This window comes from Orcinus orca, chromosome 15 (assembly GCF_937001465.1).
Source record: "Orcinus orca chromosome 15, mOrcOrc1.1, whole genome shotgun sequence".
In the NCBI taxonomy this organism is placed as follows: domain Eukaryota; kingdom Metazoa; phylum Chordata; class Mammalia; order Artiodactyla; family Delphinidae; genus Orcinus; species Orcinus orca.
Window position 1 is genome coordinate 148,414 of NC_064573.1, and position 26,188 is coordinate 174,601.

The following is a 26,188-nucleotide window of genomic DNA, read 5'->3' on the forward strand; positions in this document are numbered from 1 at the left end:
ACATGTTCTTTTTTCTACCAGCCTTGGCAGAAGTCTTCCTTCTCATCAGACAGGCCTATACGATGCTTCTGACCATTCCCTATCCCTTTACTTCGGCCTATGCTAGACTATGCATTAGGAGTTTGCCTCCGGCAGAACCTTCGCCCAGACCATCTACCACCTGGCAGCTCCTACGGACACGTGGACCCAAGGGCGTCACGCCTCCGATGATTCCCCTATTATCCAAGACAACGTTAAAGATCACCCTAGATCAGTCCCCTTCCCTGGCCGACGGGTGGAGGCAAACAAAATCTTGGCGGGAGCGAGCAAGGGAGAAAAAGCGTGGGCGCCGAGGTGGGAATGAGGCGCCCCGCGTGGGTCAGCGCGGCGTCTCTTCCCCGCTCTTGATTTTGCGGACTGGAGCACGCACCTACCCGGTCGCGGCGTCTTTGGGGGCGGGCCCGCGGGGCGGGGCTGGGGGAGGGTCTTCGGGGCACAGGGCGGGGATTGACGGCGGGTTCGGGGGGCCGGGTTGGCGAGCCCTGGGCGGGGCGTTGGGTGAGTCCTCGGGGGCAGGGGGCGTGTCCTCTAGACTCGGGAGGTGGATCCTCAGGGCGCGAGTCTGGGCCTTGAGGCTCGTGGGGCGGGTCCTCGGGAACGTGAGCCGGTTTTCTCGGCGTGGGGCGTGTCCTCGGGGAACAGGTCCTCGGGACGCGGGGCGGGGACAGGCGACTGATCCACGGGGCGCGGAGCAGGACGTGGGCCCTTGGGGCTCGTGAGGGCGTGCCCTCCGAGCTCCGGGCGTGTCCTCGGGGTACGAGTGCTGGCGACGCGGGGCAGGTCGTCGGCGCGCGGGGCGGGGCGTGGGGCCGGGTTCTCTGGGTACGGGGCGGGGATTGGCGGCGGATGCTCTGGGCGCGGGGCGGGGATTGGTGGCGGATACTCTGGGCTCGGGGCGGGACGTAGGTTCTGGGGCTCGGGGGGCGGGTCCTCGGGGCGGCGCGCGCCGGCTTCCCCTGCTCCTCCCGCGCGCGGCCCCTGGAGTGCCCAAGGCGCGCGGCCAGCCCAGCTCGGGCCGCTGCACTCGAGCTGCCCCGCGGCCGAGCGAGCGCGGGCCGGGGTCGGGGCCGCGGCGGTGGGTATTGCACCCAGGGTCCTTCTGCAGCCCCCGTAGCGAGGAGCGAGGGCGAAGACGAGGCTAAGCGGGGCCGGAACCATGAACCGGAGTTTCCACAAGTCTCAGACCCTGCGCTTCTACGACTGCAGCGCGGTGGAAGTCAAGAGCAAGGTGAGCCGGGGGCCGGCGGTCTGCGCCCCCCACCCCCGCGAATGAATGGGCACCCCGAAGGGGACTGGGAGGTGCGAGACAGGCCGGCGCCAACTTTGGAACGCGGCGCCGTCCGTGGGATGTGCAGGGGTCCCGCAATCCTTCCCGCCCCTGCGCGCGCACAAAGCCCGGCAGCCCGATAGGGTTCAGCTGGAGCCCCGGCGCTCGGAGGGCCGCGCGGCCGCCTGACCCTTCGCGAGAGCGGCTCTTTTGTTCCACAAGCTGGCGGCGACCCGGCGCGCCGCACGGTGGAGGGGCGACATTTCCGGGGCGACCCAGGGGCTGCTCGGATTCGGGGCCGTGGAGGGGCCTCGGGGGCCCGGGCCAGGGGAGGGCCCTGGCCGCGCCGCCTCCTTCATTGCGGAGGAGTCTCGGAATCGGTGAGGGGAGACGGGCAGCCGGTCCCCGATCCCCGGACCGGACCCCCAGCCCCCGGCCCAGCCCTCTGTACCAGTCCCTCAGCCTCCCGGCGCGCCCCAGGCCCAGATTGCCCGGGCGCGCCGGGCCGGCGGCCCCTCCCGCTGCTCGCGCCCCGGCCCCAGCGTGCCCGAACTTGCGGGTTGCTGTGCGCGTTTGGGTAATTGGCTGATAGGATCTGGCGCTTCTGCCCTTTGCGGGGGCGGCTACTTCGCGGCAGACGCTTTTGTTTCCGAGGGTCTCAGTGGTGGACCCCGCGGCGGAGGAGGAGTTGCAGTTGTTCAGGGTCCTGGAGGGAGGGGGCCCAGCTTACCGCTGCCTGGGATCCGGCTCTCGCCCGTTCTCTGCGCGCCCCCCGCCTCGGTCAAGCAAGGCAGAGGCAACTGAGCGGTTGGTGGGAGGGGGCCGGACCCGAGGGTGGGCTCTGACCTCCAACTCTGCGCACGCTTAGGTCGCGGGGCGTGTGTGCCCCGGTCCGGTCTCTGGGAAGACGAACCCGGCGGCCCCCTGCCTGGGTTGCCCCTACCGGGCAAGGGGGGTGCTTTGGCGTAGGAGTTCCAGGGCTTCCTCCGAGGACGGGGGATTCTCTGCGGGAACCCCACTGCAGTGAGTTGCGGCATTTCATCACCATCTTGTTGGACAGTCTTTTTAGGAACCCCTCATCTCTAACTACCCCGTGTGCTAATTCTGGGACCCTCGCCCTGCACTCCTCCCCGCTTTTAGCCCCAGAGTGCCCACACCCCGGAATCAGAAGTGCCCGCTGTGAGTTGCGTGGGGGAGAAGAACTGACAGGCGTGAGTGGGAGCCCCAAATAATTGACATTTCTTCAACTCAGTGGGAAGGTGGCTTTGTGGAGCTCATTGTCGCCTGCAGTAGCCACTGAGCCCGTGTGGTGTTTCGTTTTAACTGTTTATTCTGAGATCATCATAGATTAACAGGCAGTTGTGGAAAAGAATACAGAGACTTCCCCAAAGGTAACATCTTGTATCACAGTGTCACATCCAGGACCTTATCAGACTTGTTCACGGGGTGTTTTTGGGTCACACACTTTTGTCGTGTGCTCATTCTTGAGACCCAGCACGGTCACAACACAGACCACTTCGAATGCGAGGGTACCTCCTGCTGCCCTTTCACAGTGGCAGTTTGGTTCTAAGTGATTAACATCACATGCTGTTCCTGAGTCTCACTGGCCACATCCCCTGTGCTCAGTAGCCACGGGCGGCTTGCAGCTGCCTGACCAGATTCAACTCCAGAGGGTCCGTCCAGAGGGACAGCCCTGGAGGAAATGCCCTCACCAGGCCTTATCTTGCAGTTCTGCAGTATGGACACTGTGAGGACCCCTGGGGACTGGAGAGTAGGCATCTGCCTTTGCCTCTCCTGGGGAACTGGGGGCTGTGGGCGTTCGGGTGGCCCAGCGGGTTGCCTCAGGCTGCCCCACCTTCTTGACTGCCCAGTGAAGAAGGGGCACTGCCCCATGGCCCAAGCCCGGGTTCAAGTGCAGATGCATTGAATGCTCCACCGGGGGTGAGTGGCAGAGCGAGAGTTTTGGTTGAATTTGGGAGCACCCCTGGCAGGCCACACCAGCCTGGGCCCTGCTGGGCTGGCTGGTTATACACACAGCACCACGACTGACCCCCGCCCTTTTGGAAGAGGGGGCTTGCCTTACTGTTTGTCCAGAGGGTCCACGCGGCTCGTGCGTCTGTACACGCCCTCCCACCCACCCACTTGGTAGTGAATACTTGCACGCATGGAGTCCATCTGTGCAGGGAGCGTTAGTCCAGCTGCTGATGTCAAAATATGGGAGGCCAGACGTTACGACAGTGATGTCTTTCCACCATCTAAAGGTAGCACCGTAACACCTGGGTTTGTATGTGGAGAAAGTGGTGCCCGGGAGCTGAGTCCGGCCGGTTCTGCCACCTACCCTTTGGAGTTTTCAGGCAAGTTATTTAACTGTTCTGAGCCTTAGTTATTTCATCTGTAAAATGGTCATTGTACCTATTCCGCTAGCCCCCCAGGATCAAATGAGGTAATGAATGTGAAGTACTTTTAAACCGCAGAGCACCCACAATTGTAAGAGTTAAGCACTGCAGGTCAGGATTCTGTGGCATTTCAGGATATCAGGTCTGAAAATCTGATCCTCTCAGAATTTTTGGCATTAGCCATCTGCCACAGCTGGTCAGTTCCCAAAGCGTCGGAGGCAGAGACATTATCTTGACCTGGTGGGTCTTCCCCATCCTATAGCCCCTGGCTCTCCCCCAGCATTTCTGTTTTAATACCTTGATGCATCTATTTCTCTCCCCACCAGCTGCATTTCTCTGCACTTTGGAGTATAATTGCTTTACAATGGTGTGTTAGTTTCTGCCTTATAACAAAGTGAATCAGCTGTATGTATGCATATATCCCCATATCCCCTCCCTCTGTGTCTCCCTCCCACCATTCGCTATCCCACCCCTCTAGGTGCACGCACTTCTGACTCCCCAGTTCTGGTTCATGGGGCCGCCATTTCACACTCACTCTTTTTCCTCTCTCCCTGTAAGACCTGCAGTGGGGAGGGGCTGTGCAGCTGTCTGCAGGAGCATGTTTCAGGCCGAGGGGAGCAAGTCTTGGCCCATCAGAGGGGCAGCAGGAAGGCCAGTACTGGGGGAGGGGTCTGCAGGGGCAGAGTAATTGGGGATGACTTGTTTGAGGAGAAGGCAGAAGGCCGCCCGGGGCCACTGCGAGCCACAGGCCTGAAAAGCCTAGAGGAGCACAGCTACCCATGTCCGCAAGCTGCTGTTCACTGAGCCCTCACCCTCTGGCTGGAGGCCCCTGTGTTAAATGAGGCCCGTGTTGTCCCGGTTTCCTTACCCCTCAGGCCTCATCCGTGTTCTCTTCAGCCTCTGGGTCCCGTTTATGTGGCTTTCCCCCCACCTGAAATGTTTTCTCGAAGAATCTGCCCTATCCTGACCACCCTCTCCTACAAGGCCCATCTGATGTCTTCACCAGGCCAAGCCTTCTGCATCCTCTGACCCCTTCCCCGTGTTTCTCTCATCTTACGGCCTTTGTCACGGTGCTGGTGACAGGAACCCAGGACTGTGTTTACACCCCCATGGCTTGTTGTGTTCATTGTGTGAGGGGAGAGTAACACCTCTAAAGGTTTTAATCCAGTTTTGGCTGCTTGGTTTAGATAATGTTGGAGACTTTTCTGCATTCTAAACAAATACATTATCATTGTAGAAAATGTAGAAACCATAACAGGCACAAGGGGGAATTCTCACATCCAAAGTGTGGTCGCGTGTCCTTCTGACCCTTTATTATGCATGTATACATGCAGATGTCTTTGTTTCACAGAATCAGAGGCATATTTTATAGGTATATTATTCTGTAGCCTTCAAGTTTCCGCCTTGAACTTAACAGTGAAGTGTTTTCTCATGTCATTAATAATTTTAGAAAACATAGTTTTGAAATGACTACGTAGTATTCCATCTTATGTGTAAACCATAATTAATCTAACTAATATCCTATTGGGTTATTTCCAGTTTTGTCCTAGAATAAACAATGCTGTGAATAACAACTTTGCATTTAAATCTTTATATAAAGAGTACATATAGAATGTATATCAGAAAAAGTATACAAAGAATACTGATTCCCTTAATTCAATGCAGAACTTTTATTATGTCTTTAGGACAGATTCCTAGAAGTGAAATTACTAAGTGAAAAGTCTGCACATTTTTAAGGCTTTGAGTACATATTGCTGAATTTCCTTCCAGAAAGTCTCTTCTATACATGTGTACCTTGTTGCATATCTAGCCCTCTCCCTCCCTCCAGTCCTGGGTATTTTCTTATTCTATCCCATTTAGATAAGTGAAACACCACCCCATTTAATTTGTTTTCTTGGGTTATTAGTGAATAGAAAATTCTTATATTTGTTAGCTATTTTATGTCTATTTTTAGCTGCCTGTCTCCTTCCACCCTTCTTTTTTTTGATTAGTGTTCTTATTTTCTACTGAGTGATGGAGCTGCTCGTCCCAGGAGATTTTCCAGTCAGTGCAGATGGTGCTAGGTGACAGTGTTCCCTGTGGTCCCAGATCGTGTCTCTGCTGAGGCTGTCGGCTGCCTGGCCATGCCCTTCCATCTGGGGGCTGGAGCCTGGGCCAGGCCCTCCCCATGGGGTGGCTGGGCACTTGCCTCCTGTGGGCCAGTTGAGAACCGCCTGACAGTTTGACTCACCTCTGTGTTTGGCTACACCCTTTTAAGATTCCGGTTTTGTTGTATCCGTGCATGTCTGTGTTTAAACAGGTTCGGTAACTTGACTTGGGAAGTTGCATCTAGAGGAGACTCTCATCAGGGACCCAGGTGGGGAGTGTCGGTCTGGTGGGCATGGATGGTGTTGCGGCCCACCTCCTGTGGGTCTGTGACCCGTGAGCAGCAGAAAGCCCTATGGGCGTTCCTAGGGGCACCCCAGTTAGCAGGGGTTCAAGCCCTTTCCTAGGACCCATGACATTTCAGATAGAGGGCTCTTCCAATTTTAGGGAAGGAAAGGAGTGTCAGGGCCTGGGAGATGCAACCATTCAAGGTTGCTTCTAGGTGTCAGAAGCTCTAATGTTTGTGAATCACATCCTGAATCGGCGAAAATAGAGAGGCATCCTGCCCCTTTCCCGTGAAGGGGCCTCCTGGACTTTTAGAGACAAGCAAGGAAGGAGCTTGGAATGACGATGGCAGAGGCGTCTGTGAAAGGGGCCTCAGGGCTCTGGGGGTTGCATTTGGTCAACTAGCTGTTTCCATGTTTATAGGCTCCCTACTTCCTCTCGGCAGATTTCTCCTCAGCTGTGAACCTGGGGAGCAGTGTGAGGTGCTGTGCCCCTTTCTAGCCCCAACACACACCTGGTAGCCCTCCTCTGAGGCTGCCCTGAACACACGAGGGGTAGAGAGATGGTCCAGGCTGGGTGCTGCCCTCTGTGTATAGGTTGCATTCAAAGTATTTCTTAGTATTTGGTTAACCACATACATATATATTCTAAATACATTACAAATAATAATTCATTAGTCCCCATCACAGCCTTGCCGGATGGGTTCTGTTATAACCTCCCTTACACGAGAGAACACTGAAACGTCAAGGTGGCTCCACTAACCTGGCCCAGGTCAGGGAGCTCAGGCAGTTCGGCTCCAGACCCCATGCTCTTTACCATGAGCGGTCTGTGGCCCTGTTGGAGGAGGACTGCTGCCCCTCTCCCTCTGACAAGCCCTCAAGTCCAGGTCCGGATACTGACGCAAGTGTTCACAGCTCACCCCGTGTAGAATGAGGCAGTCCCTCTCGGGCTGTCTGGATCTGGAGTTTGGAAGGGTTAGGCCTAGTGCTTTGTGGGGAGGAAGCTCTACTTTTCTTCCATCCGGGAGCAGTTTCTAGCCGTGTGGCCTTGAGGGAAGTCCAGTGTTCAGTAGTCATTCTTAAAAGCCTGTCATCCATTGATGTATTCATTTACTGAGCAACTACAGTGTGACAGGTGTGGGGTTCGTGCTGCGGTACAAAGGTAACCAAGACAGCCAGTATCCTCACCTTAAAAACTTATGATCCAATGAAGGATCAGTCACTGATGGGCATATCGGAGTGGGTGGATGCGGGGGTCCTTCATTCTGATATCCGAAGTATCACCAAATCCACAGTTTCACATCCTGAGACCAGAGGTTTCCGGTGCATCCTGGCTGTCTTGCCCACATAGCAAGAGCAGTCAGTGCTCGGGCATCCAGGAGCTGCTCTTATCTTCTCTGGCGTCAGCAACAGCGGTGCCCCCACGGGTTGCTTTGAGATGAGTCAGAGCATCTTCTCCCCTCCTTGCTTCCAGAAGCAGCTGGGCTCTGGTCCCCACTTGTACGCATCTGGGGACTCTAGCTCTCTCCCTGTGCTGCCTTTCTCAGTAGCACGCTCCAGGGAAAACGTTCGGCGGCTAAAATGTGACAAGCAGTGCTTTGCATGCAGTAGGTACCCAATAAATGTTAGTTGAGTTGAAATCAGATGATTTTCCTGATAGCTGCTAGTTCAGAAGTGGTCTGTCAGGGTACTTTCAAAAAGAACTGCTTTTTGGGGCAGGTGACCAAAGCTGGATTCACCAATTGACTTATTCCCAGGGCATCTCTGAGAGGGGTCAGGGGCCTTGTCATCTGCCTGCTAGTGCCCCGGAGGGGAAGGGAGAGAACGGGGTAGCAGATGAGCTGAACAAAGAAGAGAAAATTTGGAAGTTCAAAGGAAGCTGATTTAAAAGTCCACGTGGACACCGCTGCTGTTGTTAGTGTCTCCTTATTTCCTTAGTGCTAAATTGTAGGCTGAGAGCTGCAGGGGCCCAGCTCGGGGCATGTCGTCAGAACCAGCTCCTGTGCATCTCCACGAGTGCTGCCCACCCCTCTTCCCTGTAAACCCCATTGGCCCTACCTGCTTCCTCTGCCAGAGCTGCCTGGGCAGCCCTGTATTACGCATAGGATAGGGGTAGCAGGACAGGGCTCTCACTGTTACAGCTGGGACAGCAGTTACCTTCGATGCCTCCTTTCCCTGTCCCCTAAGTTCAGTGCTTCCCAGGTTCCTGGGGGCCAGGGACATGTGTCCCGCACCCCACCATCCGTCTCTCCGACTCGTCAAGACTGTGTTCCTCTGGGGCTCTGCAAAGATGCTTGCTGGCAGAGGAGACCAAGCGGGTGGGCTCCTCTCACCATCCCCAGCCAGAGCATGCGCTCTGTATTTTGGGGTATATGTGTAGCTTTTTACTCGAGGGAAGTAAAAAAAAAGCTTTTGCCGCTTAAGGAGTGTGGAAAGCACCCAGAGCCTCCTGCATGGCCCATCCCTGTTAAGTTCTTAGCTTGTCACTCTCCCCAGGTCCACGGGCTTGTCACCCTCCCCAGGTCCACGGGCTGACCGTCTGCAACCCGATCGTCTCCTACACTTATGCAGGAAGCTCTGCCATGCCTCAAGGCTGAAACAGCTGCCTTTTCAGGAAACTGTTCCAGCGCCGCCTCACACCAGGGAATCTCTCCTGTGTGGAGTGCGGTGTGTGTGACAGTGAAGTACACTAACCTCAGGCGTGTGGCTTGATGAAATTTTACATGTTTGCACACCCGGTGAGCACTGTGCACACAGTGTGGGACATTTCGGCTTTCAGGAAGTGCCTTCGTGCGCTGTATAGTCAGCCCCCATCCCCAGTGTAACCGCCAGCAGGGTCTCTGTCACCAGAGATGAGCCTGCTGGTCGTCAGGCGCGATGTCACAATGCAGTCTGTGTCCGCAGGGTCCATCCGTGTTGTGTGCATTCAGAGATCTGTTTTTTATGGATTCAAAGTATTCCTTTGTGCAGAAGATGTGGCACATACATACAATGGAATTTTACTCAGCCATAAAAAGAAACGAAATTAAGTTATTTGTATTGAGGTGGATGGACCTAGAGACATACAGAGTGAAGTAAGTCAGAAAGAGAAAAACAAATACCGTATGCTAACACATATATATGGAATCTAAGAAAAAATGGTTCTGAAGAACCTAGGGGCAGGACAGGAATAAAGACGCAGACGTAGAGAATGGACTTGAGGACACGGGGAGGGGGAAGGGTAAGCTGGGACGGAGTGAGAGAGTGGCATGGACATATATACACTACCAAACGTAAAATAGATAGCTAGTGGGAAGCAGCCGCATAGCACAGGGAGATCAGCTCGGTGCTTTATGACCACCTAGAGGGGTGGGATAGGGAGGGTGGGAGGGAGGGAGACGCAAGAGGGAGGGGATATGGGAACATATGTATATGTATAACTGATTCACTTTGTTATACAGCAGAAACTAACACACCATTGTAAAGCAATTATACTCCAATAAAGATGCTAAAAAAAAAAGTATTCTTATGCATCCATCTGTGTTGCTGGAGGTCCAGGCAGCCAAAGCCTCCTGTGAGCTCCCCTTCAGTGTGCTTGTGAGTTTCACTAGCCGTTCTCTATGCTGCTGGGGGCCGGCTGGCGGAGGCCCTCGTCAGGCTAGCGCACAGCCCACTGTGGCTCTTCTGGAGCGTCAGGTGTGCGGGCTCCGACCCTGGACTTGGGTGGATTTGGGTGGAGCAGCTGTTGTAGGGTTCTGAGGGTTAAGGAGTTCCCGAAGGCCTTGAGCCACAGCTTATTAATAGGTTGTTGATTACTGAATCCAAACAAATGAGGAATTTGTCTTACAGAATTGAAGGGCCTTCCTAGTCCTTCCTTTATTTATTTTAAAAAATATTTATGCATTTATTTATTTGGGTTGTGCCAGGTCTTAGTTGCAGCGCGCGGGATCTTTAGTTGCAGCACGCACACTCTGAGATGCAGCATGCAGACTGTCAGTTGTGGCACGCAGGCTCTGAGATGCAGCACGCAGACTCTCAGTTGTGGCACGCAGGCTCTGAGATGCGGCACGCACGCGGGATCTAGTTCCCCGACCAGGGATGGAACCCGGGCCCCCTGCATCGGGAGTGTGGAGTCCTACCCACTGGCCCGCCAGGGAAGCCCCCCCTCCCCCGCCCCGGTCTTTCATTTAATTCTGCAGTTTGAGTTGCTGCTGTCCTGCCTTCCTCTGCCCCGCTTTACCCCATACTACCTTGCGTGGGCCCTTCTGGTGGGCCAGGTGCTCGGGGAGAAACTGAGACATGACACGAACAAGGACGGGCCTGGTGCTGCTTGACGGGTCCAGGACAGCTCGTGTCACGGTCTCTTTCTTTTTTTGAAGTTTATTTATTTTTTATACAGCAGGTTCTTATTAGTCATCTGTTTCATACCCATCAGTGTGTACATGTCAATCCCAATCTCCCAGTTTAGCCCACCACCGCCCCCCCCGCCACTTCCCCCCTTGGTGTCCGTACGCTTGTTCTCTACCTCTGCCACAGTCTCTTTGGTGACGGTGCACAGTTGTCCTTTTGAAAACTGTCTGAGTTTCCCACGCGGAACGAAGACCCCCACGGCGGCCTTGACCGTGGCGGACTGTGGAGCCAGGAGCTTCACGTGGCCTTCACCTAGGGGTGTCCCTGTGTCGCCCTGCAGCTCACCACTCACACACCTGAGGATGTTGGTGAGCTGCACCCTTTGCCTTCGGGAATTACTTTGCTCTCCCTGAAAGTCCTGCCTAGTGATCCGGCATGTTTATTTTCCGTTTCACGGCGTGAGTGTGCCTGTCGAAAGCTGGATTGTATGTCCGTCAGTCTACAGAGCAGATCTCTCTGTGTATTTGCTTCCGAGACAGGACGTGGGGCACTGATGCACAGGGGCAGAAAGCGCCCCCGACGGCCTCCTTTCGGGGTGCGTGTTGCCGTGGAAGGACCCTGGGGTCCCTGGTTAAGGGCTGTGGAAAAGACCTGTGAGGACCATTAAGCGGCTGTCTTTCCATGGTCAGCTATGCTAGAGGAACTGGGAGACTAAAGGAATGTTCGCGTCCTGTTTTCCACGCTTGGGGGCCTGAGCGACTGCTTCCCCACCCACAAGCCCTGCCCTTACTTCCCTCGCTGGCCTGGAATAATGACGGGCTGCTGCTGTGGGGCAAAATACTCTGCCTGCACGAAGGTCCTTCACACAGAGGAGGAGGTGGCCCCTGGCTCCTGGTAGCAGCTACAGGTGCAGGACGCGTGGGGCACCCGGATTGCACAAGGACGTGCTCCTTTGGCCTGGAAGGGGATGCAGAAGCCCGTACGTCTGGACGCTCTTGTGGGCAGCAGTGTGTCGGGTTCTCCGGAGAGGAGCTGCCCTGGAGCAGCTTTGTCCCTGCTCGTCTCGAGCTCGGAGTCACCGGTCCTGTGCACCGCCGCCCCGAACTGGGAGCAGTTTCCCAGGAATGCGACCGCACTGCTGGTCAGTGGTGCCTCCTCTCAGCCCACCCGGTGGTGGGTCACAGACTCTGGTCACCGCCAGGCCGAGGATCCGCAGGGACCAGCCCTTGAGAGTGAGCAAGCATGTGCTATCGGGGTTGCCCTGCAGTCCTTCCTGGAGTGAGGTTCTGGGGAACGCACAGTCTCTGGGCTCCCTCCCTGCCCCAGGAGCTAGGTCCAGACTGGTGGGAGCAGTTGCCACCCAGGTCACCTCACCTGGAGGAGAGTCCGGGCAGGTATGACCTCTCGTCAGTTTCAGTGGCGTCTCATGGTTGCAGCTTCCCTTCTCGGAGCATCGGCTGTGTACCAGCTTCCTGCCGGCCCTTCTGCCGGGTGCTCGTCACAGATGTTTCCTTGACGCTCCTGACACCTTATACATGGGCTGTAGAGGGGAGGACCTGGGGTCTTGACCAGGCTGTTAGCTCGCCCAGCCAAGGCCCCAGCCAAGTGGCAGAATCAGATCTTAAACTCTCACTTGCTGTGCCGTCCTGCTTCCCATCTAGTTATTATCCCCTGGCTCCACCTCATGGAGGACACACAACACCTACCTGGTCCAGACGTGCTCTGAAGTCACAGCACGTGTCTCTCCACCTTCCTCCCCAGCACCTCCTGGACACCAGCTCAGGGCTGTGCTGCTTCTTAAATATCCCTCCTGCATCCTGTGAAATCCCCTCTCCTTGGCAGCCCCATGAGCTCTGGCCTGTGTACAGTCTGACTGGAGGGAGATGGGGAGGGTACAGGGAGAGCCTTTTCCTCTGTAGCACTGCAGAGGCTCTTTGCAACTGTGGTCAGTGTTAGCGGTGACCTCCCAGGTCCCTAGCGCACTGGACATGTGACTCAGTGGAGGCCCCTTGGATTGCAAGGCTGGGGTGGGCAGCGCCTGCTCAGCTTAGCGCTGAGTCCCCATGCAGAGATTGGGGTTAGGGCCACACTCCTGAGCACAGCTTTTCTCTCACAGAGTTATAAAAAGGTGGTTTCGTTGTGAAAAATGCCCTGAACAACAGCTGCCTGCCAGTGGCGGAAGGGACAGGGCCTATGGAAGCCGTGACTCGCATTCAGAAATCAGGAAGGTGGCTCAGCTGAAGGAGGGAACGCTGCTGTTGGGGGCCCGCGAGCTTCCTGCTCTGTCATTTATAAACCCACACCGGCAAAAGGCCTCACTTTATGATGCTGGCAAGTCTGACTCTTTGAGGAGGGCTCAGTACAGCCCTGGGAATGCGTGTGGAAGGTCTAGCTCAGTGCAAAACTTCTCCATGCGTGCTTGGCCAAGAAGAGCAAAAGCTCCGGGAGCAAAGCTGATCGAGTGCGAGCTGGTGACCAGCTGCTGTTTGCTGGAATCTCACTCCGAGCAGCACATGGATGTGTATCCAGTTCTCACAACAACCCTACGAGGAATATGCTTTGTCCCTCTTTTACAAAGGAGGAGATAGGCTTGGAGAAGTTGAAATTATCGAGTCACCCAGCCAGTCAAGGTGAGTCAGGACTTTGAACCTAGTACACTGGTCCAGAGCCTTCGCTCTCCGTGACTCTGCCTTTTGTGTGATAAGCTACCACTGGCCCAGGCAGCGTCCCGCCTCAGCCCATCCCCTCCCTGGACACTGACGGTTTTCCATGCACCCTGAGCTCATGTCCGAACGTGACCTTGCCTCCCCACTCAGGCTGGGGCTCCAGTCCTCTGCCTGAGCGGATTTCTGTTCCAGGAAAGTTCTGTGAAGGCAAAGACAGATGAGCACCCTGGCATTTGCCTCCACACTCTGGCCCAGGTGGACCTTCCAGTCCGCCAGCCCCACCTCAACACCAGGGTCTCCCTGCATGTTTACCCCCAGCTTCTAGAGCAGCCCGACTCTGGTTCATGCTGCTAACCCCACCATGGCCCCCCTTTGTCCACGCTGTCAGCTGGTCTGGGTGCCGTCCCTTCCCACGTAGGGCGTCCCTGTCCCTTGGAATTCTCACCCACACCATGGGCGCTCTTTAGGTCTTGTCTAAATTCTCCCCTGTATTAGCCTCAGTGCCTTCATTTACTAGCCTTGTACCCGTGCACTGTTATGGAATCCTTCCAGGCCTCAGTCTCCTGGTCTGTAAAATGGGAACAGTGACACCTCAGGGTCGCCGTCAGGGTCACATAGAGCATGCACTCAAAGCTTGGCGCCCACCACACCTCCTCTACCACAGTGGAAACCCCTGCCAGGCAGGGACCACAGGCCATATTCCTAAATCTCTCCTCCATTCTCAACCCTGCCCCACCGCTACATTTAGCAGTACTGGGTCCACGGGTGCCGGTCACGCATTCGTGAGCAGAGGAGTGTGTGCCCACCTGTCTGGAGCACACGTGGGGCTCGTAGAGGTGACCACAAGTGCAGTGGGTTCTCAGTCCCCAGCAGCTGTCTGGCAGCCTCATGCAGGAATTGGTGCTTGTCTGAGCAGTTGTGCAGGTGCTGACAGCTGTACCATTGCTGTGAATTGAGGTGGGTGGATGGGGCACAGCAAGGGGCCAGGCTCCGCCCCATCTGACTCACAGGTCTGTGGCCGGATTGTAAACTGTCCCAGCGTGTCAGCCCAGGAGGTCGTCCCATGGCAGGTCCCACGCTCTGACAGATGCCTCGTTAGGACGACAGCCTGTGCTACCTGATCATCCCATAAATGGAGGTCTCTCCACGGTTTTCCACGTGGCATGCTGTGTACACATACATGTTCCTTGGCCCCGTCCTGAAATGGTCCCGAGGTGCTGGCGTTTACCCTATGAATGTACACTCCTGAGATCTTTTATGGTTGGAATGTCGTGTTGATTGTGACTCCAGGACCCACCCCGATGAAGAGCAGGCCATAGGTCACAGCCCACAGGGCTGCCCCAGCAGCCTCCTGGTGCACACAGTGAGGTCCTGCCCCCCGGTGCCTGGGCTGTTGGGACCTCCTTCGGGCCACACGTGGGTGATGTGCTGCAGCCCCTTCTCCATCTGTTTGTTGCTTTCCTCGTGCGCACAGTTTAAACCAGGGCCTGTGTCATGCTGCTTCTTCGTTTACGTTTCTCAGTTTGTCATTACACATTTGCGCATGTGATTACTGTTCAGCGTCTCAGTGTTGGGCTCTCAAGCTAAACCATCAGCCTCACGAAGACGCTCATCACTGGCGCAGGGCCTGGCCCGTATTGGGCGTTCAGTGAAATCTTGTTGAATGAATGAATGAGTACTAAAAGTAGCCCAGGGCTTCCCTGGTGGCGCAGTGGTTGGGAGTCCGCCTGCCGATGCAGGGGACATGGGTTGGTGGCCCGGTCTGGGAGGATCCCACATGCCGCGGAGCGGCTGGGCCCGTGAGCCATGGCCGCTGAGCCTGCGCGTCCGGAGCCTGTGCTCCGCAACGGGAGAGGCCACAGCAGTGAGAGGCCCGCATACCGCAAAAAAATAAAAAGTAGCCCATAGTGGTTACTGGCAAGATGCTTACTGGGATGTTTATGACACTGCTTTTGAGACTTTAGTGTGCACCTGGGTCACTGGGAATCTTGTTAGAATGCAGATTCTGATTCCCTGTGCCTGGGCCCAGCCCAGAGAGCCTGGTTTCACTGGCCAAAGTTGGGCCGGGTGTACACCGCTCCCTGGGCTCTTGGCCTAGGCAGGAGTCCCAGGCCCGGGGGGGCCTTGCTGCTTTGTTCTGAGTTGCACCCAAGTAATTTTCAACCTGATTGGGATCACACTGTGGATTTACCGTTGGGTGTGTTTTCTTTCACTGTCCATACTGTAAAGGCTTCCTTGAGCGCTAAAGCAGCACCTCTGCTGGCTTCATCGTGTTTCATCCTGCGCGTGTTGGCTTCATCGTGTTTCATCCCGCGCGCGTGCTTCGTCTGTTTGACGAGCTTTTACAGTTTCCGTTTTTCACCGTATTTTGATGAAGATTTTCTATCAGAATCTACCTGTGCTTCTCTTCCTGTGATTGCTCTCACCTGAGAGGCCGGGGGTGGTGGCCTTGGTATGGGGTGGTGCCCCGGGGTGGGGTCGCCTGGGGGTGGAGCCTCTACCGCAGGATCCAGGGTGCTGGGCCGGGTCGCTTCCTGCAGTGAGAAGGCTGGGTAACGTGTGTGCGTCGTTTGAAGTCTGCGTTGTAAGACAGCCTTTACTTATAAGGGGTCGTTCGTGTGTGGAAGAACATAGTAGCCCCCTGGATAACCCTCGGGTATCTTCAAGAGAAACACATTTTACAATAGGAAAATGAGCAGAGGAATCCTGGGTGCTTCAGCCCCAGGCCGCTGCCAGGGAGCAGTCAGTGGGGATTGGAATGAGAAGATTTAGCATCTAGCATCCTCCTTGGTCCCTAAAGATTAGGGCAGAGTCTCAGGATCACTGGGAAGAGTCTAGCCCTGAAGATTTTTGAAGGAAAGTACTGCTTTCACAGTAATGGTTAAATTGTTACAGTGGTCAGAAGCAGCTAACCTGCTCTGTGTGCATAAAACCTTAAGGTAGCCCCACCCTACAGATGGGATAACTGAAGCCCAGAGAGCTGTAGCACCGGGGCGACCTGTCCAGGCCCTGTGGAAGGGATCCAGCAGACCTTTGAGCTGCCATGGTCTGTGCTCCTGTGTAGCGTCCGGCAGGTTATGGAAAACGTGTAGCTTCCATCAGCCCATCTCCTTACATTCTCTCCTTCTCCCCGTGGCACCTACTGCTTTCCTACACGCTATAGGATCTGCTTATTAACTATTTTTACTGTTTGCTGTCTGTCCTCCCCACTAGTATGTAAGTCTCATGAGGGCAGACATTTTTTCTGTTTTGTTCACTCACGTGCCCCAGTGTGAGGGGTTGTACCTGCTTCTTGGAACCTCTCCATGGATATTCTCTGCGTGAGTGAGAGCAGGGGCCATACCTTATTACTAGCTGTCCACTCAGCAGATGTACTTTGAGTGCCTGCTCTATGCCAGGGTCAGTGGGGATAAAATGGAGACCGTAGTTTGCTTTTTGAAGCTATAAAGTCCAGCTCATGGAAATATTTTTTCAATGAATAAGTTCCTCCTTGGGGTACTTCCCTGGCGGTCCAGTGGTTAAGGCTTCGCCTTGCAGTGCAGGGGGTGCGGGTTCTATCCCTGGTCGGGGAGCTAAGATCCACATGCTTCGAGGTCAAAAAAACCAAAACATAAGACAGAAACAACATTGTAACAAATTCAATAAAGACTTTAAAAATGGTCCACATCAAAAAAAAAAAGTTCCTACTTGGTAGTTTGGAGGAGTGAGTTCACATGAATGAAGAGACACATGTCACGTGAAACGACACTTTTGTAAAAGTGTCCTGGTGGTTCTTGGGGCCTCTCTTGTGAAAGGGAGCGGCAAAAGCAAACGATGCTTCTCGGATGTTCTCCTCTTTCTAGGGTCAGTTCTGCTGCAGGGAGGGTGTGGGGCGGGCAGTGGTGGGAGCGGCCTAGAGGCTCGGGGTCTACCTTCCTGCCGCAAATGCAAGGTGCCCACCGCGTGGTCTCTAGCGGAGGCCACACCTTCAGGCAGCCACTGGGTCTGACTGAGACCCCCTGAGCCTCTGTGTCCTAAAGCTGGTACTTGATGTTGAGCTGTACCCTCTGAAGCAGAGGCACAGCCAGAGTGTGTTACACCTGCCAGGTCACACCCCTTTGCAAATATTCATTGAAACAGTGCCTTTGCTGGTGAAGGTGTCTTCACTTCTGTGCTGACACGTGGCGGGCAGGGGCGGGCTGGCGTTCAGCTTCAGGTTGCTGGGATGTGGCAGGGCTGGCCTGAGGTGCGGGGCCTGCTTGCTGACTCCGTGCTCACATCTGCTGCATTCCTGTTTTGTCCGGTAATGTCAGCTTATAGACTTTTATTTTGACGCTGGTTAACACAGGTTTATTTCATTAATTCAGTAAAGATTTGAGTGCCTACCGTCTAGCAGGGACCATGCTAGGCTGCAGCAGACAGACCCTGCCTCACGGGCTTGTGGTCTGGTGGCAGGTTCCTGCTTTCGCTCATACGGTAATTGAAAGTTTGTGGCTGCTTGGGGTTTGGGGGTAGCTTATAAGTGACTCAGTCACTAAGCAGATTTCAACAGGTAAAGACTCCTCCTTAATGCCTGGCTCCTCTGGCCTTGCCTGGTGAGTCTGACAATACCTCATCACGCCCCTGTGGGCACCTTGTGGGCACCTTACAAGCCAGGAGCCAGATGACGTGCAAGTTTGAGATACCTACCTCATAGGACCACAAGCGTTCAGTAAAAGAATGTTTTTCAAGTACAGCAGATAAGTGGAAAATGCATAGAGTAGACCAGTGCATACAGTATGCTCCTGTTTAAAAACGAGGGAATATGGATACAAGCCACAGATATTGCTCTTACATGCAGGAGATGCCTTTTGAAGGCACTACAACTGAAATCATTGGTTCCTGTGCAGGGGACACTGGGTGGCTGGGATTCCTTCTGAATTTTGAGCTGTATGGTTCTATCCCATTCAAACCATAAAGATAAATGTACCAAACTGTGTGATCCTAATTGTTTAAAAAGCACACATGTTGGAGAAGCCTGGAGGAGCGTCCTCTCCCGAGCGCCGAGCTCTCTCAGTCAGCTGTCCCTCCTGGCCCAGGCAGGACTGGAACGGCCGCAGGACAGTGAGCCCTGGGCTCCAGTGGCAACTCAAGTGTCATACCAGACACCAGCCCTTGACGTTTCCGCCCCTTTTTCGGTCCAGCATGAATCTTGCTGGTTTCTCCAGAGTGACTGTGTTCACAGGCACATGCGGTCGGCTTTTCTGACTGCCTCTGAGGCGAAGATTACCGTGAGTTGCATGCAGGAGAGGAAAGGATGCTTTTTTAAAAACAGCGGAGTATCTTAAGGAAATGATGAAGGAGGATAGAAATTCAGAGTTACAGACCTTTGTCCTTAAAGTTCAATTCCCCTTTTTTGTGAAAGGCAACCTGAAAGGGGAGGTGAGCTGGGGCTTGGGGGTGGTTGACTCAGACGCTGTGGCAAAGAGTGACCAAGTGCCCCTTTGCCTCTGGGTTTTAGCTGCCTACATCTAAGAGGGGGCAGCTTGAAAGCACCACAGTAGTGTGGTGCGTTTCCTGCCCCCATATAGCTGTTAGAGACACAGCCACGGGTGCACCTTTACCTCCCACAGCCTTCCCCCAACTGATGGAAATGGTGATTGGTTGCCCCCCACCGGGGGCCGTTGAGGGACATCACGTGGGGTTCAGGCCCTAGGAGCCCTCCCTAGTTAGAAAGACAACAGTGGGAAAGGACCTAGGTGAGAAGACAATACCATTTATCATTCTCCTACCCTTGCCTTTGGTGTTAGACCACAGGAGGACGGCAGCTGCTTGACTCACTCAGTTTCTCTGGGAATGGTATTACGCCAGAGCTGCATCTTAATTATCAAAAATGTGCCATTTTAGAGTTTTTAAGCAAAGAGTAGCTAAGTGAGTTTAAGATGAAACCTGGGACCATGATTTCCGTCGTGAAAAGAATGAACTTTTTGGTCGGCTTGAAGTGGCAGCAGCTCACTGCTGCAGAGGGAACACAGGAGCAGAGTCAGAAAATGGCCTTTATTTCCAGCCTGGAGTCAAGTAGCTCTATGGCCTTGGGCAAATCTCTCTCTCTGAGACCCTCAGCATAGGAGCTTGGAAGTGCACTTCCACTGGGGAAGCTTATGATTTAATTGTGGGCGTGAAGACAGCTAACAAGACTTGCAGTGCACACCAAATGAGCCTTTCACGCTCTGAATTAAATATGTTTTCCATACAAAAAGGATTTGTTTAAACATGTGGATAACTGTAGAGAGAACTCCTTAGGTATCAAGAAAAAGAAAATTTTACATTTTTAATATTTTTAACCTGGAAAGTAAGAGATAATTATGGTAATGGTAATGAACTAACCTTGGAGTCACGTGACATTGAATGATGAAAATACATTTGTATTGCCAGAGCCCTGTGGCTCCAAAAACGTCATTCATATGGAGTTTTAGCTTCTAAATTGGATGAGACGGACTGAGGGCCTTTTGCAGTTTGGGGTCAGGGTGGAGATGGGCGTGTGAAGGAGGCAAGTTCTGCCCTGTTCAGAGTGCCTGCCCTCTGTCTTCCCTACCAGCTCTACGCTGTTGGACCAATTCGAACTGGAAAAGCTTGCCCTACCAGCTTGGACGAAGTCTCACATCCCGTTCTCCTCTGCAAGGGCCAGCAGCAATGGCGGTGGGGCGGGGGGCGGGCTTCCCTGAGTTCTTTGTAAGTCTTCGTCTTCTAAACTGAGGTGTGCCGGCAGCCGATGCTTGGACCCTTGGTCTCTTGGGATTTCCTGGGGCAAAAGCCGAGCCTCCGTGTGCACCAGCCAGTCCACCACCGTCTTCCGGGGTTTCCATATTTCACAACGCAACCGCCAATAAGCCTTCAATTGGCGGTTTAAAAAACTTAGTCTTTGAAGTGAAAGTTACAAAAACAGCTCTTATAAGCTGTAATTTATATGAAATAAAATTCATACCTTTCAAGTGTAAATTCAGTAGTTTTTAGTATTTTCACAGAGTTGTGCAATCATTACCATTATTTAATTTTAGAACATTTTCTTCACCCCAAAAAGAAACCCCATACCGATTAGCAGCCATTCTCAATTCCTTTCTAGTCCCTAGAAACCACTAGTCTACTTTCTTTATGAATTTGCTTATTCTGTACATTTCATATAAATAGAATCATACGGTATGTGGTCTTACGTGTCTGACGTCTTTCATTAACCATAATGTTTTCAAGGTTCAAATTTGTCGCTGCGTGTGTCATACTTCATTCCTTATTATGGCTGAGTAATATTCACTAATAGGGTATATACCACTTTTTGTTTATCCGTTCATCAGTTGATGGACATGGGGATACTCTTCACTCTTTGGCTATTGTGAACGATGCTGCTGTGAACATTCGTGTGCAAGTTTTTATGTGTTCATTAATCTTGGGTACATACCTGGGGGTGACATTTCTGGGCCACATGGCAACTCTTTGTTCAACATTTTTAGGAGCCAAACTGATTACCAAAACAGACACATATTTTATATTCCTACCAGAAATGTATGAGAGAGTTCAGACTCCTTCACATTCTTACCAACACATTGTCATCTCTCTCTCTTTTTTTTTCTGGCTGCACCTCATGGCATGTGGGATCTTAGTTCCCTGACCAGGGATCTAACACATGCCCCCTGCAGTGGAAACGTGGAGTCTTAACCACTGGACCGCCATGGAAGTCCCTGTCATCTATCTCTTTGATTGTAGTCATCATAGTGGATGAAATGGTGGCTTATTACAGTTTTGATTTGCATTTTCCTAATGACTTATGATGTTGAGCTCTTTTCATGTGTTTATTGGCTATGTGTATATCTTCTTTGGAGAAATGTCTGTTCAAGTCCTTTGCCCATTTTAATAGGGTTGTTTGTCTTTTCATTGTTGAGTTTTAAGGGGTCTTTATATATTTTTGCAGCATTTTCCTCCCGGTCTGTAGATTATCTTTTCACTTTGTTGGTGCACAACACTTTCAGTGTTGATGAAGGCCAGTTTATCTAATTTATTCTTTTGTTGCTTATGCTTTTAGTATGATAGCGAAGAAATCATTGCCTAAGTGAAGTAATAAGTTTAATCCTATGTATTCTTCTAAGAGTTTTATAATTTTAGCTCTCACATTTACGTCTGTGATCCAGTTTTAGTTTAGCTGTATATGACATGAGGTAGGAGTCCAACTTCATTGTTTTACCTGTGAGTATCAGATTGCCTCAGCACCATTTGTTGAAAAGACTATTCTCTTCCACTACTGAATTGCCTTAGCATTCTTGTCAAAAATCAATTGATCACAAATATAAGGGTTACTTTCCTGGACTCCCAGTTCTATAATGTTGATTATATGCCTACTTCTTTGCCAGCATTAGTCTGTAAGTTTTGAAATTAAGAAGTGTGAGTCCTCCCTGTTCTTCTTTTTCAAGGATCTTTTGGATTTTTCTGGGCCCCTTGCATTTCCATATAAGTTTTAGGAACAGCTTGCCAGTTACTGCAAAAGGGCGGCTAGGATTTTCATAGGGCTTGAAATGAATTTGCAGTCAAGTTGGGGATTGTTGCCATCTTAACAGTCTTAAGTCTTGCACTTCATAAGCATTGAATATCTTTTTTCCTCCCCCCCCCCGCCCCGTTCCTTTCATGCCATAGGTAGCCATCTGCTCCCTGGAGACACCTGCCAGTAACTTTGAGAAAAATATTTGACAAAATGGGAACTCATCAGGGAATTGTTGTTAATGTATTAGTCGTCTTACTTTATGAATTAAAAGCTGTTCTGTTTTGTCCTTTTTAGATGTCCATATATGTGCTCACACTATTTAGGTCTTCTTTAATTTTTAAACAGTATTCTGTACACTATTCTGTAGTTTTCAGTGTACCAGTCTTTCACTTCTTTTATTAGATTTATTCCTAAATACTTTAATCCTTTTTGATGCTATTGTAAGTGAAATTTTCTTAATTTCATTTTCAGATTGTTTATTGCTAGTGTACAGAAATAAATTTATATTTGTGTGTTGATACTGTATCCTGCAACCATGCTGAACTCATCTATTAGGTCTAATAATTAATTCTTCCAGATTCCTTAGGACTTTCTACATGTAAGGACATACCAGATGGGGACAGACATATTTTTAATTCTTCCTTTCCAATCTGGATGTCCTTTATTGTCTTCCCTAAGTGCCTTGGTAGAACCTGTAGAACAGTGTTAAATAGTAGATGTGAAAGTGGAAATTCTTTTCTTGTTCCTCATCTCAGGGTGAAATCATTCTGTCTTTAACCGTTAAGTGTGAGGTGTTAACCTAAAACAAGCAGTTACTTTACCAACAAATAGGGTTTGTTTGGGAACAGCAAAAAAATTGCAATTTGAGACATGCAGTCTATGGCAAACCACAGGCATGTCCAGAGAACAAAGGGAGTCTGCTTTTATGGGGAAAATGGGGAAGCTGCAGGGGTTGTTCTAAATGAAAGTTCATTGGAGGAAGGTAGAAGTTCAGGATGGTGATGGCTTCTCCTTGGTCGAGCTGTGATGTTTCTCATTGGCTGAACTGTTGCTGAGCAAGGAGAAATTCTTCCTTTGGGATAGTAATGTAGTCACTTCCTGTCTGGGAGTGCAAGGTATGCTTCTTCCTGTGGGGCATACACATGAAATTCAGGGCATGCAAATGATGGTGAGTGAGAATGCGTGAGAGCTCCCTCTACAGGTCATTCCTGACTCTAATTTTAGTTGAGGTCTCCTTTATTAATTTCCAGAGGTTACATGTGAGTTTTCTTAGATGCCCTCTATCAGGGTGGAGAAGTCCCCTTATATTCCTAATTCATTGAGTATTTTAGATCATTAAAAGGTGTTAGATTTTGTCAAATGCTCTTTCTGCATCTTTTGAGATGATCACGTGGCTTTGCTCTTTATTACTATTATATACTACATTGATTTTTAGGTGTTAAACTGACCTTGTGTTCCTGTGATAAATCTCACTGGTCATGATGTATTGTCCTTTCTATATAGTCCTTTGCTGGATATAGCTTGCTAGTATTTTGTTGAGAATTTCTGTGTTTCTGTTCACAGTGGATATTGATTTGTTGTTTTCTTTTCCTGTAATGTCTTTTTCTAGCTTTGCCAGGGTTAATACTGACTTCATAGAATAAGTTGGAAAATGTTCCTTCCTCTTTTACTTTTTAGAAGATTTGTGAAGGATTGGTACTATTTTTGTAAATGTTTACTAGAATTCTCCAGTGAAGCCATATGGGCATCGGCTTTTCTTTGTGGGCAGTTTGAAAATTAAATAAATACCTTGCAATAAGTTTAATCAGATTGTCTGTTTATTGTTGAGTCAGTTTTGGTAATCTGTGTATTTCTAGCAATTTGTCCTTTTCATCTCGGTTATCAAATTTGTTGACACACAGTTATTAGTAGTATTCCCTTGTCATACTTTTAAAAAATAAACTTTTAATTTTAGGACAGCTTTAGATTTACAGAGAAGTTACAAAGATAGCACAGAGAGTTTCCATATATGTGCCACATCTAGTTTCCTCTGTTATTAACGTCTAATGTTAATAAAATAAAATCTAATGGTACATTTGTTATAGTCTGTAAATATTGATACATTTAAATGAAATACATACTTTATTTTTCCTTAGTTCTCACCTAGTATTCTTTTTAGCCTAATGTTTCAAAATCCTGTACAGGATACCACATCATATTTGTGTGATGTCTCCTTAGGCTCCTCTTGACCATGACAATTTCTCTGACTTTGATTGTTTTTTATTACCTCTGTGAATTGAATGTTGAATTCAGTTCATATGTTGAAGCCCTAATCCCCAATTTGACTCTAGGTATTTGGAGGTATGAGGCCTTTGGGAGGTAATTAGGGTTAGATTAGGTTATCAGGGTAGAAGCCTCATGATGGCATTAATGTCCTTATAAAAAGAGGAAAAGATGCATGAGCTCTCCATCATGTGAGGACACACAGTAAGAAGGCGGCCATCAGCAAATGAGGAAGAGAGCTCTCACCAGATGCTGAATCTGCCAGCACCTTGATTCTGGACTTCCCAGCCTCCAGAACTGTGAGGAAGAAATATTTGTCGTTTAAACTTCCCAGGCTACGGTATTTTGTTGTAGCAGCTCAAGCAGCGACCTCAGCACTTTGAAGGAGTAATGGTCAGATCCTTTGTGGATTATCCTTCAGTTGGGATTTGCCTGCTGTGTTTCTCATGATTATACTGGGGTTATAGGAAGTGTCATTTTCATCACACCACATCAAGGGCACATGCCGTCAACATGGCTTATCACTGTCGATGTTGACCTTGATGACCTGGCTGAGAATGTTTGCCAGATTGCTCCACTTAAAGTTACTTTCTCTCCCTTTCCATACTGTATTCTTTGGAATGAACTCTGTGTGCAGCCTACACTTAAGGAGTTCTACCTCCTTGAAGTTGGTGTATCTACCTAAATTATTTGGTGTTCTTCTGCATGGGAGATCTGTCTCTTCTCTCCCATTTATTTATTCACCATTTATTATGTCATTATGGACACATGGACATTTATTTTGTATGCTGAGTTATAATCCAGTATACTTTGTTGATCTTCTTGCTCATATGGTTCCAGCTTCAGCAATTGGGAGCTTTTTCAGTTGGTTCCTGTTTCCTTTGACATACCCCCATGATGATGTGTTTTGTTTCTGTTTTCAGCACTTTCTTACTTTCTGGTGTTATAAAATTTCCTAGGCTCATCTTATGTATTTTGTGTACCAGTTCTAGAACCAGTCGATTCTTCAAGGAGTTTCTTGGGTGTTAGGTGTGATTGTTACTACTGGGATGCCTATGATCCTTCTTAATTCCTTAAGCTCAATAGTAATGTTTCCTCTTTCACTCCTGATTTTAGTAGTTTGAATCTTCTTTTTTTCTTGGTCCACCTACTTAAAGATTTGTCACTTTTGTTGATCTTTGATCTTTTCAAAGAACCAAGTTTTGGTTTTGTTATTTTCTGTATTTTTTTCTATTCTCTATCACATTCATTCTGTTCTAATCTCTATAATTTCTTACTTTCTGCTTGCATTGGGTTCTTTTTGTGCTTTTTTAGTTTCTAATGGTGGTAGTTTAGGTTATTGTTTTGATATCTTTCTTCTTCTATTACTATGGGTGTTTATAGCTGTGAATTTCCTCTAAGCACTGCTTTAGCTGATTCCCATAAATTTTGCTATGGTATGTTTTCATTTTCTTTAATCTCTCTGTATTTGCTAATATCCCTTGTGATTTTTTCTTTAACCCATTGGTTATTTAGGAGTGTGTTGTTTAATTTCCACATATTTGTAAATTTCCCCAATTTCCTTCTATTATTGATTTCTAATTTCATTCCATTTTGGTTGGAAGACATATTTTTGTATAATTTCAATCCTTTTAAATTTATTAGGACTTGTTTTAGGGTCTAAAATGTGGTCCATCCTGGAGAATGTTCTATGTTCACTTGAGAAGAATGTGCAGTCCACAGTTGTTTGGTGTCATATTGTATAGACTGTTAGGTCTAGTATTGTCCTCTATTTCCGTTTTGATCTTCTATCTAGTTCTATTTTGTAATGAAAGTGGAATATTGAAGTTTCCAACATTCATCGTTTTTTTTAATGTTTCAAATTTTTTATTTTTATTTTTTACATCTTTATTGGAGTATAATTGCTTTACATTGGTGTGTTAGTTTCTGCTTTATAACAAAGTGAATCAGTTATACATATACGTATGTTCCCATATCTCTTCCCTCTTGCGTCTCCCTCCCACCCTCCCTATCCCACCCCTCTAGGTGGTCACAGAGCACCGAGCTGATCTCCCTGTGCTATGCGGCTGCTTCCCTCTAGCGATCTGTTTTACGTTTGATAGTGTTTATATGTCCATGCCACTCTCTGACTTAGTCACAGCTTACCCTTCCCCCTCCCCGTATCCTCAAGTCCATTCTCTAGTAGGTCTGTGTCTTTATTCCTGTCTTACCCCTAGGCTCTTCATGACATTTTTTTTCTTAGATTCCATATATATGTGTTAGCATACGGTATTTGCCTTTCTCTTTCTGACTTACTTCACTCTGTATGACAGACTCTAGGTCCATCCACCTCACTACAAATAACTCAATTTCGTTTCTTTTTATGGCTGAGTAAT

General features: G+C 50.2%; 1 protein-coding gene across 1 annotated transcript in view; it reads left to right on the forward strand.

Annotated features, from left to right (window-relative positions):
* The first annotated feature begins 1,054 nt into the window (after window positions 1–1,054).
* The window catches only part of PARD6G (par-6 family cell polarity regulator gamma), a 106,203-nt gene continuing 81,069 nt past the window's right edge, over window positions 1,055–26,188 (forward strand). Inside the window, exon 1 of the mRNA XM_004280026.3 lies at window positions 1,055–1,267. Coding sequence (XP_004280074.1) covers window positions 1,196–1,267 — 72 coding nt within the window. The 5' untranslated portion in view covers window positions 1,055–1,195. The remainder of the gene's footprint in view (window positions 1,268–26,188) is intronic.